General features: G+C 49.5%; 2 protein-coding genes across 2 annotated transcripts in view; one reads left to right on the forward strand and one right to left on the reverse strand.

Annotated features, from left to right (window-relative positions):
- Window positions 1-540: 540 nt before the first annotated feature.
- On the reverse strand, window positions 541-5,781 carry LDAF1 (lipid droplet assembly factor 1). Its single transcript, XM_052679840.1, has 5 exons — window positions 5,702-5,781; window positions 3,973-4,102; window positions 3,315-3,483; window positions 2,748-2,886; window positions 541-1,373 (listed from the first exon to the last, which is right to left on the reverse strand). The coding sequence occupies exons 2-5, from the start codon at window positions 4,042-4,044 to the stop codon at window positions 1,280-1,282; spliced, it is 474 nt and encodes a 157-aa protein (XP_052535800.1). The 5' UTR covers window positions 4,045-4,102; window positions 5,702-5,781; the 3' UTR covers window positions 541-1,279.
- Window positions 5,782-6,158: 377 nt separating this feature from the next.
- DNAH3 (dynein axonemal heavy chain 3) overlaps window positions 6,159-14,019 on the forward strand; it is a 62,382-nt gene continuing 54,521 nt past the window's right edge. The window contains exons 1-6 of the mRNA XM_052679847.1: window positions 6,159-6,433; window positions 7,565-7,694; window positions 8,180-8,269; window positions 9,620-9,721; window positions 11,330-11,561; window positions 12,879-12,948. Coding sequence (XP_052535807.1) covers window positions 8,252-8,269; window positions 9,620-9,721; window positions 11,330-11,561; window positions 12,879-12,948 — 422 coding nt within the window. The 5' untranslated portion in view covers window positions 6,159-6,433; window positions 7,565-7,694; window positions 8,180-8,251. The remainder of the gene's footprint in view (window positions 6,434-7,564; window positions 7,695-8,179; window positions 8,270-9,619; window positions 9,722-11,329; window positions 11,562-12,878; window positions 12,949-14,019) is intronic.

Consider the following 14,019-nt stretch of genomic DNA (forward strand, 5'->3'; position numbering starts at 1 on the left):
TTTTGAAGGTGTCTCAGTAAGCCTGCCCCCAGATGGGGAGGAGCTGTTGGCTTCGTGGAGTACAGACAGCCTTGCAGGGAGCCAGGCACCACCAACGTGCAGTGCGACAAGCGGTGCTGCGTTGTGCGCTGCACAGCCAGCCCTGGTGGCACAGCAGCCTGGGCCAAGGGATGCTGCTGAGCAGCCCTGCTGCTGGGGGTTTGGCTGCTGCAGGTGTTACCCACCAGCAGCGATAGCAAAAAACTCTGCGTGCGTGCTCAAATGGTGTCTTTGTTCCATCTTCTTGATGGATTTCTCCTTCCCTATGTTACATAAACAGTACTACAGCCCTATCTTTCCTTACAGAGAAACTCAATTTTGTTTTTGTCTTCCAGCTACCAACAGGAATTTTTTGGAACATTCTATAGGGGAAAAGTTTTGAAATATCCACAGTAAATATTTTATTGAACAAGTGTGCTCCTGCTCCAAAGGAAAACCCTTAGGGAAGTTTTGAGGGCAACTCTTTACTTGAGAATAAATAAGAATAATGAAGCAATGTGGTTAAACAAACAGCACTTTATTAAACTCAGACAGTTAGATAATGCTTAGAACTATGACAGCATTGTCAAAAATGGAAAAAGTTTCAACAAAGTGAGAGGTTACAACCAAGAAGCAGAACAGGCCACTTAAGCACCCAGAGCAGGGCAGAACAGAAGGGCAGGCTGCAAACAGCTGCAGTGAGGTGGCAGCGAGTGCAGGAAAACATCCCTGCAGCTGTATAGGTGTGCAAAAGCTTACACCACAATTAAGGCGTGATGAAACCTGCTTTCCTCTCACAACACACAGCATTAGTGTGGTACACTCACAGTATTTTAACACGGGCTGTTAGCACTTAGAAATTTTTCACCTTTCAAAAGCATTTCTGATGTTCTGGGCTTTAACACTTACGTATGAAATGGCCAAACCACTGCGCACGCGTTGCAAACAACAGTGCAGCCAGAGCTCCAGGAGCACAGGCAAACACTGCCCAGCCCTTCTCTTACCCAACTGCCCCCAACTCTGCTGTGACAGTTGCATCCCTCTCCCCAGCTCTGCAGAACATTCCCTCGCTCACGCAGTGTCACGCTGTGCTGCTCAGCGCGTGCTCCCACCATTGCTGTTACAGTGACAACGCACGACGCACGCCGGCTCTTTCAGCTCCCATATGAAGTGCACTGAGGTTGGATGCTTAACAAGTAAACGATTACATTGCAAAGGACAGACCTGCACAGCGGAGTGTTTGAAGATGGGCAGAATCCCACTATTTGTTCTTTCGTTTGTTGTCAGAGAAGTCCATGACAGACAGACTCTTCTGTGGTGAGCTTCCATTAACTTCTTGCTTCCTCGCCTGGCTCCTGCACAGGAGAAAAGAACAGCTTTATGTCTGTTCTCCCCTAAGACTGCTGTCTAACTTTCTGCCAGAGCAGCTGAGCAACACGAGATGTAAGCCTGAGACTTCTGAACATCCGCTGCTGCTCTATGTGCCACAGCTCTCTGAAAAGGCACCGAACACAAAAAGAGCCATCTGCCAGCGCCTCTTTAACATCAAACTGTAATTTGTATGTAGGTTCTCAGCACATCACTATGTGCTGCAGGAGAGAGAAATCTTTCCTGGACCTGGTGGGCAAAGCGATGGGCCTGGCAGCACGCCTCGGAGGAGGGCTGCAAGTCCTGGAGGTGTGCAGACACACTGGGCTTGGCACCAGTCTTCTCTTCCTGAAGTACAACACCCTCACAGGAAACTGTGCGTCCCTGAGAACCGTGCAGAAATGCTGCTGTAATGAAGGACCAAACTAAGAAAGTCTCAGAGAGAGCAGCTGCAGCTTTTCTCCTTGCTCCCCCCTGTGCTTACGAGTGACCATCAGCCCTTCCTTGCTGCGAACGCACTGGCAGGCAGCAGGTGGCCCTCCAGCACAACCTGCCAGGGCCGCCCTCAGCCCAGCAGAGCACAGCTAAAGCACAGCTCCCTAAGCTGGCCTCCAAGCCCTGAGCTCCTGGAGCATGTGCAGACCTGACCTGCAATCCAGTACACGCGTAGCATCCAGAAAAATGACTCACTCCTGCTGAAGCCACCCACGCTCTTCCCTTTATCAACTCGTGCTCCTATTCCAAAGCTACATTTCTGTCCATTTCTCTACAAATGCAGGTAAGCTGAGATAGCTGGGTACTGTGTTGTGCAGAAAGAACGCTGCTGCATCCTCTAGGCACACCTGAAAGCATGCTTTGAGGATGTTTAAATCAACATTAATTCTGAGATAAAGATAAATTTTGATGTTACAGTGTTAGCATGTGCAGGTTTTTCAAGCTCAAAGGGAGGAGGTTTAAGGTTGGACATAAGAAAGCCTTTCAGAGTGAAGGTGGTGAGGCCCTGGCACAGGTTGCCCAGAGATGTGGTGGATGCTTCATGGCTGGAGACAGCCAAGGCCGGGCTGGGTGGGCTCAGAGCACCTGATGGAGCTGTGCGTGTCCCTGCTCACGGCAGGCAGATGGATCGGATGGCCTTCAAAGGTCCCCTCTAACTCTAAGGATTCTGTGATTGTAACTCTCACCAAAATCCATACTAATGATGAGGTTTAATGTTGAAGCACCAAAGCAGCCAAAGATGCCCCAGCACCAAAAAACCATCCATTAAACGAACCAGAAGTGGTTCAGTGTTAATATAAAGGCAGTAACCAAAGCAGCAGTGCAGGTGCAATTTGAAGTCAGGATGCAGAAGTCAGGGCTGTTACCTTGAGGCACACCAGCAGTTGACCAGAGCTGAAAGAATGATGTAACAAACACTCAGCACTCCAGAAACTCCCAGTGAAAGCGCACCCAGGCCACAGAGCACACAGAGCAGGGCTACGCCCCCGATGGATATCACAACACCTAATAAAACAAGACAGAGAGTATCGTTTAAACACGTTTATATACAACTGAGTTAGAAAAGCAGGTGTTCGACCACAACCCCAAAGTAAAAGCATTTGGGAAAATGGAATCAACCAGCTGATGGGGGAACAGCCAAGAGCCTGGCCCTAGCAGGACAGCACTGGAGGGCAGAGTAACAATGCCTTCCACAAAATACCAGAAACAAAAGCTTTGCGTGGCCAAGATAACTGGTTTTGCCGCGATCAGTGGTTCAGATTAGAAAGGCAATTAGGATTTCCTTTGGTACAGAATGCAGTTAATCAGATGACTGCTCTGAGGACTACACGCAGAAATCTTCAAATGCTTCAACTGGGACTCCAAAAAGAAGAAAAGAGTAAGGAAAAGGTTTCTGCCTGAAAAGGGAGTACGTAGATTCATGCATACAATACCTTCCATGATTATCACACCAACACAAGCCATTATGACTGTCGTAATGACAAAGATGAGGAAAAATGCCACAGGAATAGTAGACACTGCAATGAACATCAGGAGCGATAAGGCAACAAAGGGATGGTCATCCAAATACAGGCCCAGGCGGGAGTTCATGAACGCAACGACCTGCGGAGGGAAGAACAGCGTTCAGCTGTATCTCATCGTAACTCCGCGGCCGCAGCTCGTCAGTGAGAAGCAGGGGAACACCTTTTGTAAGTCTGCAGGTGGAAACAAATCCCTTCTGTTAAAGCAGTTGTACACTGGAATTTCTGCGTAGAAGAGACATTTCTTTCCCTCTAAGCAAATACGTACTGTAGTTTATTTGTGGAGCAGCACAAACATGTCACCAAACAGCCACTCTTCCGCCTTAATGGCTATACTGGTAAGACAGAAGTGCAGAACAGTGTTCCCTTCATCTCGACTGCTGAAGATTTGGGAGGGCTGCCCTTCCCCTGCACTCCTGAGCGTTTGCTCAAGAAAGAGAGCCCCAAGTTTCCAAATAAAGGAAAGAAAGCATCACTGAGATAAACTGGGGCACTGCATCTCAAGAGCTGTAAAGATCCCGGCTTCGGAAGTGCGCCACAGACAGTTCTCCCAGTTCTCACGCAGACCTACGTTTGAGTTGCTGTGGATGGACTGCACGATGAAGTGCCATTGCTTCTGCAGCTCCTGCAGCTCTTTAGACATGCTGGGACCTGTAGTGCCGCTGCCAGCCCGGGCGGTGGCAGACTCGTGCAGGTGTTTCCTGAAAATAAAGGAAAAGCTTTTGCCAAAACAGAGACTGTACGTTTTGTTGTTAATGTCATTTGTAGCCTAAAATGTTAGGTTCACAAAGGAAACCTAACATACAGGCCCTGAAAGCTCTTCTGGAACTCCCAAGGGCAGAAATAAGTATCCAGGTGCCCTACCTCCTTCCTTACAGCCCTGATATCCCTAATTGAACAATGCCTGCTTTCACAAAACCAGCTAACAGTCAGCAGAGCACTCTGACACTAAGCAGAACATCCTTTTCCTGCTTAACAAGTCCCACACATCACTGTTATCCAGGTCAGCATGGGGGTCCTCTCCAGTACAGCACTCTGAACTGCAACTCAAAAAAAAACCAAGAAGAGGGCAATGTGGGGTCACGAAGAGGAAGGCTGCTTACTTTGTATCTGAGGGTTTTGAGACCCCCACCCAAAACCAATGAGCACACGCAAGGAGAGGAACTCTATGGAATGGTTTTGCAGGGAGAACTGAATGTTTGTACCGCCCAGGAAACCTTTTGCATAGGTAAGACCAGTGAGGTGTATCAGCTGAAGGGCTTTTGTTCAGGGGGGCATGGTTAGGGCAGGCATCGTAAATTAAGAATGCCTGCATCCTAACACCACATCGGGGCTGGTGAGGGCGTTTCCGCATTGTGCACCACAACCGTGACCCGTTTAACCACGGGGGGACAGCACTGCTGGTGAGAAGAGCTGGGGCTGTGCAGGTGGAGAAGAGAAGGCTGTAGGGAAAGCTGAGAGCGGCCTTCAGTGTCTAAAGGGGAGCAAGAGGAGAGAAGGGGACAGACTCTTCAGCAGGGTCTGTGGTGACAGAGCAAGGGAAATGGCTTCAAACTTCAACAGGGGGGTTTAGGTTGGACATAAGGAAGAAGTCTGTTACAGTGAGGGTGGTGGATGCTTCATGGCTGGAGACAGCCAAGGCCGGGCTGGGTGGGCTCAGAGCACCTGATGGAGCTGTGCGTGTCCCTGCTCACGGCAGGCAGATGGATCGGATGGCCTTTAAAGGTCCCTTCCAGCTCTCAGTTCTCTGTAAGTCGGCTCTCCCTGCACAGCACACAACGCTCCCGGGCCTCCAAACGCGGCCCGAGCGGAGCGCAGCAACGCCGCACAGCAGCGGCGCCAACCGCCCCCAGACGCCATCTGCTGCGCCGGCTCCATCATCCAAGGACACCCAACGCCACGCTCGGCTTCTCTGAATTCTGAACACGTAACCACGGCGTCAACGTTACTTTTAAAATAATTTTATATTAATTGAGTAACGTACGATTTTATCTACGCTGCCGTTACATCCGCACCCCCGACACGGACGGTACCGAACGCCGAACTCGGCTGCCCGCCGCGCCGCCTCCTCCCCTTCCGCGCCGCGCAGCGCAGTGGGGGAACCCACGGCCCCCAAACCCCACGGCGACACCACGGCAGCGCTGCCGCCTCGCTTCGGGCCGCCGCCCGCCAGGCCCCGCCGCGGGGAGGCGCGGGGGCAGCGTGAAGGGCGGCTCTACGACCCGGCCCTGGGACCGGCCCCCGCGACCCGACCGCATGGCCCCGGCCCCTGCCCCGCCGCCATCGCACCCCCCACTCACCTCCCGCCGGGCCGCGGCTCCCGTAGCGCTCGCTTTCGGAGCGCGGCGCCGCCTGCTGTCTCCGCCCCTGACGGCCGGGCCGGGCGGCTCTGTCGTTTTCTGCGCCCTCCCGCTTTGTCCCCCCCGGCCCGCGCCGCCTCGGAGGGCGCTTCCGGGCTTCGTGCGGTGCTGAGAGCCACGCGGCGCGTCCCGGAGCCTCCTACTTATTTCGATTCTTTTACGGCTGAAATTAAGGACGAAAGCAACCCGGGCCGCAGCCGCGCGGCTCCTCCAGCAGGGGCGGCGCAGGGACCGCCCGCACGCGGCTCCGAGCCCGGGCCGTGCCTCGCGGGGGGGCGGCTCGGCGTACCGGGACCCGCAGCCGGCAAGGCGGGGAGTTCTGCCCGGCGCCGCCGCGGGGAGCCGCGCCCCGGTGACCCGGAGCCGCCGCGGCCGAGCCGGCAGCCGGTGTTGGTGCCGGTGCCGGTGTTGATGCCGGGCTCCTCGCCGCGCCGCCCTGAGCTGTGCCAGCAACACGTGCCTTTCTGCTTCAATGACTGATTTCGGATTGGTGCCACCGTGGGAATGTTGGGAAGCCGATATGAAATGTGTCGGGGTTATTTTGTAACGGCAGCGAAGCACGCTGTGCATTTCATCTTCACACAGGGTTTATGAAGTACTAAGTTTCTTTTTAGCACGCCAAGATGCCTGCAGGCGGTGTGCGAGCCGTGCGGAGGTCACCGAGCTCTGCAGGTACAAAGAAGTAAAGCAGAGGTCTGTGTTACCGTGAGCTCATCTGGGTGCTGCTGGAGCAACACCAGGCCTCCATCAGCAGTGGGCAACTTCAAGCCCAGAGATGGGTGGACATAAGGAAGGAGTCTGTTACCGTGAGGGTGGTGAGGCCCTGGCACAGGTTGCCCAGAAATGTGGTGGATGCTTCATGGCTGGAGACAGCCAAGGCTGGGCTGGGTGGGCTCAGAGCACCTGATGGAGCTGTGCGTGTCCCTGCTCATGGCAGGCAGATGGATCCGATGGCCTTTAAAGGTTCCTCTAAGGATTCTGTGATTCTCAATTTGTATGTATGTATATGTTAAGTGAATGTAGCTAGCTGTAACATTACAGCATGTCATCCAGTGATAATGCTGCCATGAGCTTTAATGGCTCTTGAGGACATTGGAGTTGTGCACAAAGGAACAATCATCATCATAACTGTTGCTTAACCAAGCTTGTCTTCTTGCCAGCATTACCTTGAGTTCACAGGAAGGTGCTCCTATTGCAGAACAGCACCAGAGACTTTGTGCATCTGAAAGCAGTCACACTTAGCAGTGCTGGTTCTGTGCCCCCACTGCTGGCTTGTGCTCATGGGGCAGCTCGTGGGGGGAGCTTCCATGTGTGGCCACAAAGCGCCATCTCCCACCTTGAGCTAACATCACATCCAAGGAAAGCAGTGCCGTTGTGTGAAGAATGCCTGCTGTTCTTGTGGTTTACAGAAAATGTGATGAACGGCACTTGAAAGTGCTGGTGAGGAGCTGTGGTGGGAATGGAAGGGTTGCTGGGTGGGCAGAACATGTGCAATGCCTCTGCCAAGGGCCGGCGTCAGGAAATTGCTCTGGATTTCCTGCTGGGTAGTAACAGCTCCGTCTGTGCTGAAATTGGGAGGATGCTTTCTCTTGGGATGTGATGACAGTTGTGGCTGGAAGACAAACACACAGACTGGTGTGGGAATGCAGGCGTCCCATTGGCTTTGGATCTTTGGGGAGTTTGGTTCTGAATGATTAAAAATGAAATAGCTTTCATACTATTGCTGGAGTACCTAGGATGCATTTGGGGTTTTTGTAGCTTTCAGAGGTGAGGCTGACCTGTGTGTTTGCTCACTGATTCCAGAACTGAGTCTCCATAGCTACAGCTTGGCACAACACAGCGCTGAGCAGGGCTGGCCACACAGCTCTGCAGAGAAGGGAGGAGGACATCCTGGCCTCCTGGCACCGGCTGCACTGTGACTGCAGCAGTGAAGGTGAGCACTGAACAGCAGAGTGTCAGAAATCCCTGAGCTGTATTGGGTCTGCTGAGCAGAAGGGAGGTAACCAGGGGCTGCGGGTCCTCCGGCTCAAGCACTCAGCGGAAGCGCGAGGCCTGCTGGCCATGCACCTTTCTCATTTCCACTTTGTTTTGACGTGCATTTGCTTCTCATGGTGGGAACATCTGTTGTAAACCATCATTAGGGGCCTGGAGTGACTGGTGCCATGGAAAAGATGGAGCAGTGGGGAGGAGCCTGGGTTTGGGAGAGGTGAAGGGGGGGTAGGTGTGAAAATCTGGCCTGACAGATGGCTGGAGAGAGTTAGAAAGCTTAAGGTGAAAATGGAGCTTGAGGAGGACAAGAAGGGAAAGACAGCATGTGGTCTGGGAGGAGAGGGGGTGTTGTTGGGTGAGGAGGCTGATTGCTTTGATATCTTTTGTTCCCAGAAGGGTTCTCTCATTTTTTTGTTTGTTTGTCTTCAGTGCGTGTGCTGATCTGAGGAGGAAGACCAAAAAATTCTCAGGAACCAAAGCAGAGATGAAAGACAAAGCAGAATGAAGCCAACACAGAGGGTGAGTTCTTTCTGCAGGGGCTATGAACAATTCATATGATTTTCAGCTTGGCTGTTACTTGTGGCTGACGGTACGTCATTGAGGAGGACTCTGTTTGAAGCTTGTTCCATGTTCTTTAGACAGAAAGCTCTATAATATATGTAATATAATAAAAGTAACCCAAGGGCTGTGTTAGAAGGAGCAGTGGTTTTCTTATGAACCCTTACATCTTCATGAATGAACAACTCTCCCAGCAAACCGCTCAGCTTATTCTCACCCAAAAGCTCAATACTTTTGTCATTAATCAAGAAAAACTCACACTACCTGTATAATCAATGATATTGAGATGTTATAATTATGAAATAAACAAGAGAGTTAGGCAGAGCAGATTATGATAACAAAAAGAGAACAGATGGAAAGGTTACCTGTATTCTGGGCTCACTTACAAAACTCCAACAGAGAGCATCTCCAGCAGAGATCCTTTTCCCCTGGCAGCCAGCTCTTAAATAGGTCTAGGAGGGGTGCAGCCAGGTTCCAGCCCTTCCAGAATCGCCTCACCTGTGTTCCCTGGCTGACGCAGCGCTCGCCTCAGGTACCCAGCGTGCCCACACGCAAAAGGAGAGATGCCATTCATGTCTTTGGAAGGTTTTTTGAGAAACTGATTATGGAAACGCTGTGTTGTGAAGAGAAAAAAACGGGCAGTAGAGGCATTGTATTCCAATTGAGTTGGCTGTGTATTCCAACTAAGTAAAAAACCTCTGATCAATCAGTTCCCATGCACTGCCTTGAGGGAGCTGCACCTGTTAAACGCCTTGGTGCCGGGTGTCTGTGTGTGGGCACGCTGGGTACGGGGGGTCGGTCAGATCAGTCCTTTCCCAAAATGACGCTGAGGAGGGCACGGTTTTGTCTGTTTGAATGCCAGGTTTGGGCAGCCAGGATTCCCAGGCCTCTATGAAAACTGCCCCTTGCTCTAATCGTGTATTTGAAGTTATATGTAATAATGTGCAATTTTTCATACGTAATTGTGCAGGGTAACGACTTGGTGTTTTATGGCAATTTAACGCACTGGCATTCTGATACCACGTGCTTTCACCTTCTTTTTCTGGTGATCTCATTGCATATTTGGGAATTTGTTTCTTGTGGATCTCCTGAGCAAATATGGTTTAAAATGATGAGAAGGACCGGGGGCGTCTGCTTATACTAAAGAAAAATGCTTCAGAAATACCTGACAACACCATGGGGCTGAATAATTTTGAGGAAATATCGTTAGAAGAACCTCCTGTGATGCCCTGGCAGTCATTGTGAATAACTCTTCTTCAAAGCAGCGTAATTCATAAGCATCTTCAGAACGTCTTTGTCATCTCTCTGCAGTTGCAGAAGGACTCGGTGTACGACAGGAGCCATGTGGGGAACTTGCCTGAGGTGCCCCCCGTCCCCCCTCCTGCTGCAGCTGCACCTTGGGAGTTGCACGAGGTTTGTGTTCTGTCAGGGTTGTGTTTCTCGTGCTGAGCTGATTTTAGGCTCTGTGTGACACCAGGCCATGGGCACACTGTGAGTTAAGGGCAAGGAAAGTACATAAATTACTAACTTTAAGCACTGGGCAGGTGGTGGAGTGTTCTATTAGCGTTGCTCTTAGTGAGAGGAGTGTTGTTACACCTTCTATTGTTATTTGGTTATTAAGCCAGTCAAAATCAGTTCATTACCTATATGGTTCATTACTATTTGTGGCTGAATTTTTGGATTAAAAATATTTTCCTTCCAGGCAGATTGTGATTTGTTTACTTTATTTGGCTACTTCATAGCAGTACACAAAAAAACCTGAGTCCAAATGATGGTCCCAAAACAGCTGAGAGCTCGGCAGGTGCAGCATTGGTCTGAATCGCCTGCTACAGGTGCACAAATAAATCCCACGTGCCAGCATTCAGAGGGAGGAGGGAGAGAGGGTGGCTGTTTCCTGCCATGAGCAGCCTCACAGTTCCTCATCTGCCTCATTTGTTTCGCACTTTGTTTCCCCAGTGGTGTCCTTTAATAGTAAGAGATTGTTTGTGAAGGAATTGGAGTTGATTTCTGCTGTAAAGTTTGTCATTTCACACTTTGAGTGAAAATTGAAAATTTTAACTGCAAAATCTATTCTGATTTTTTTACAAAGGGTAAAATAATTAAATGAAACGTTGCATAAACTTTTAAAATTGTCTTCCGGAAATCAATTAGACTTCCTAGGGATGTGTCGAGGTTTATACAAGGTAGTTTAGCCACTGGCATTTGTGTCCCATGGTCAATGCACTTTTGCCAGGTGACTTTTTCTCTTCTCCAGAGGGCAGATTTCCTCCTGGTGGATGCTTTGTCCAAGCAGTTGCTTTCAGTATCACCACTGGCAGAATTTTGCATCCAGCAGTTCTGTGTTTCGGGAAGAAAAAATATGGCTTTGAAAGCAGGCCTCACTGGGCTTTGCAGAGGTGGAACAGTTCATGGTTCTGTGTTATGCACCCTCTGAGTGTGTATCTGCACTAAAAATAATTGCAGTCCCACAGCCCTTATGCCTGTGACTCTTGTTCAAATTCTAATCTAAACAATGATGAAGAGCCAATCCACTGATAGTAACTGACTTGTGAAGAACGTGGAGTGAGCAGAGGGAAGAAATCTACTACAAATCCTGTATTGACGTGGGGGAGAAAGATGAGAGTAGAATTTGTTGGTTTGTGCTATTATTCCACTATTGCAAGTACTGAGTGATGGCAGGTAGTTAACAAAGGCTGGAGAAATAGGAATTTCCTCAGTGTAAGCAAATGTAAGGAGGAGAGGATATGGGGGAGGAGAGAGTGCTAGCTAGATCCTGATGCTTTTGTTTGTCTGTTTTGGGGGGGGGGCAGGGCACGATCGCTCCCACTAGAGTTGTGTAAAATTACTTCTTCCTATGAGTGGAGCATTGGGATCTAAAATAAATTAGTCTTCAAATTTCTGAGTCAGATTTGTGTATTTGCCTGTGGTGCTAATTGGTCTGTTGCCCTGTTCTAGCCCTGAGAAGAAGTAAAATCACTGTGCTGTGTGTAACTGTGGCTTTTCTTACCCCTCCCATTTCAGCTCTTTCTTAAGAGCAGATGCTATCCTCGCTTGATGCAAGAAGCATCATGGACTCTGGCAGCTCCATTCAAAGAACAGAGTTACCACCGAAGCCCCAGCGACTCCATAGCTAATAACTACACTCCTACTGCGCGGGACTTGAAGCTGAAAAATCTTCACGTACTGAAGTCCTCTTCGATGACGAGGACACCGCCAGGTCCAGCGGGGCAGGAAGCAGGCACACCACGTATCCGTATCCAAATCTGTCTGTGGGCTCAGCCTTGTTTGTTGTGTGCGTTGTCTGTTCGTGCCTTGTCTTCAAAGTGACTCTGCCTTGGTAAGTGCTTACCAGTGTGTTACCTTAGGGTCAGGAGAGACAAGTTTCCAGAAGCACGCATAGCTTTACTAAAGGTAAGGCCAGGCTGTGGTCATTTTGTGAGGCTCCTCCTCCCAAATAGCCACGTGCAGTTATTTGGAGGAAACTGTGTGCAGCGCGGAAAATGAAGGTGATACAACTCAGCTCCCATCCTTGTCAGAAGCAAAAATGGGTACCAGCAGCACGGCACAGAAGCAGGCTCAGTGTGTGCAAACGAGCATTTCTGCTGCGCTCATGTTCACAGGGAACGGGCATCAGTCATCCTCTGAGCATCAGCGCCACTAACCTTGCTTCATTCACTTCTCACGTCTCAACCTTGCAGCTGATCTGTTAGCAACCTGTGCACACACAAACCCTACAGTATGAGATAATTCATGCTGCTGATTCAAAACACGTTGTGATGTAATGCAGATAAGGATATTAAGAATTGCTTCTGCTGTTTAAGTTTACCTATATTGTATCTATACAGCAAAAACATTGCTCAGATGTTATCGCACTCATTGCAAGTAACAAATTAACTCAATTACTTAGTCTGTTAAGTGAAGAGCTAAGAGTTCAGGTTTATTTCGTTATTATCTAGTTAGATGCCCCCTGTCTGAGCAGTGACACATCCATAAAGCACTGTTTCCTACACAATGCTTGCAATGCACGCGTGTCCTTCGTGGCTGCTCTGCTCCTCCAAAGTTGTAAGAACTGTTTATTTTTCCCTGGGGTAGATGGTGTGTAATAGATTTGATATCCACTTATTTCCCTGTGCATCGTGTAAGAAGTGATTATTTTGTTTCATTAGGTGTCTTCACAGTTTCTTAATTATACACCTGGTTCTTCTACTCCGTGTGCTTCTGTGGTATGTGAGTGGGATGTGGGGGGCAGGTCACAGTATTGGAGAAAGATTGGGATGTATTTATTTATGGTTTAAAGTCCCGTCTGTTTGTGCACCTGGTAAGAATTCGCACTTCTCCCATTTTTTTACATGCAATTTTTGGTGGAACAATATATCTTATTGAACTGCTTTAAAATTCAAAAGCGAGTGCAGCGGGGCAGAAAAGATGGTCTGTGCAGAGGGTTGGGAAGCACTGACATTGCAGGGCTGAGCCCTGCACCTCAGTGAGGTGCTGTGCCATGTGGTTAGCTTTGATTTGCATTATGTTTGAAAAATATGTATTATGTCATTTTCTTAACTGGTGCTTAAAGCTCCGAAAGAATTGGCACCTTCCAAGAAGAGGCTCAAAACTGCTCCAAGAAGTCCACGTGGTTCTGATAGGTAATGTTCTGTAGTGGTGTAAGGACACACAGTCACAGCTATTTCTGTTACTTGAGCTGTGCTTTGATTTTCTTTTGACTTGGAGGATGCGATGTGCTTCCAAGCATGAGATGTTAAGTCTCTACAAAAAGGTATGTGCATCAATACTGACATTCTACTGTGTTCTAAGCCAGCATCGTTCACGTCTTAGTGGCAGAGTACATTCAAGTCATGGGCGTGCTGACAGTGCCCTCCTCTCACAGGTATTGACATGAGAACCCAGAATTTAGGTGGTGGAGATACAGCTCCCAGCTGTGCTGTGAGCCTTTAAATGCTCTGTAATGCTCCTGGGGTTGTTCAAGTTGAGTATTCTACTCTACTGAGTATTTCTTTTTACCTTTTTGTTGTTGTTGTTTCCTGTGTTCCTCTGAAAAACAAGGGAGAAACAGTCCATTCTGGCATTGCTACGGCGTTGGTCTGTGTTAAGGTAACGTAGGGATCTGTGCCATACAAACGACACAGGGGGGATTTAAATTCTGTTCAGCTAAGAGCTTGATAGTGCGCACTAAGTCAGGTCTGCAGTGCTGCTGAGTGCTGCTCATCCTGGGCAGTGAGGCAGGATCCCGATGGAGAACCCTGTGTAATCCTGGCACTGAAGGCTGCAGTGCAACATATGAGGGCTGCTCCGAAAGCAGTGCCTTCAATTTCATTGCACTGCCCCGCGCCGCCAGAAGCAGATTTAGTGGGATGGCAGCAGAGGTTGAACCCTCCCACCAACACTCTGTTACATTTTAGTGTCTTAATGGCACCCACTGACCACCATCGACGCCTGTGAGCATTTATGGAGACCCAGCAGTGGCTGTTGGCACAGCGAGGGTCAGTGCTGTATTTCAGCAGTGGTGACAGCAGCTGTGCTTCACCTCTGCTGCTGCAGATCTGTACGAGTGTGATGTGGAGCTCTTGTTCGTTGCTGGTGAAGATGCAGAGCTGCTGGTGGTGGCTGCATTGAAAAACAGTGTTTTGTGGCTGAGAATTTGCTCTACCAAATGTTGTTATTGTGCTCTTTGTATCTATTGTCATTTCCATGGAAAT

Source organism: Tympanuchus pallidicinctus, unplaced genomic scaffold (assembly GCF_026119805.1).
Source record: "Tympanuchus pallidicinctus isolate F22 unplaced genomic scaffold, pur_lepc_1.0 scaffold18, whole genome shotgun sequence".
Taxonomy (NCBI): Eukaryota; Metazoa; Chordata; class Aves; order Galliformes; family Phasianidae; genus Tympanuchus; species Tympanuchus pallidicinctus.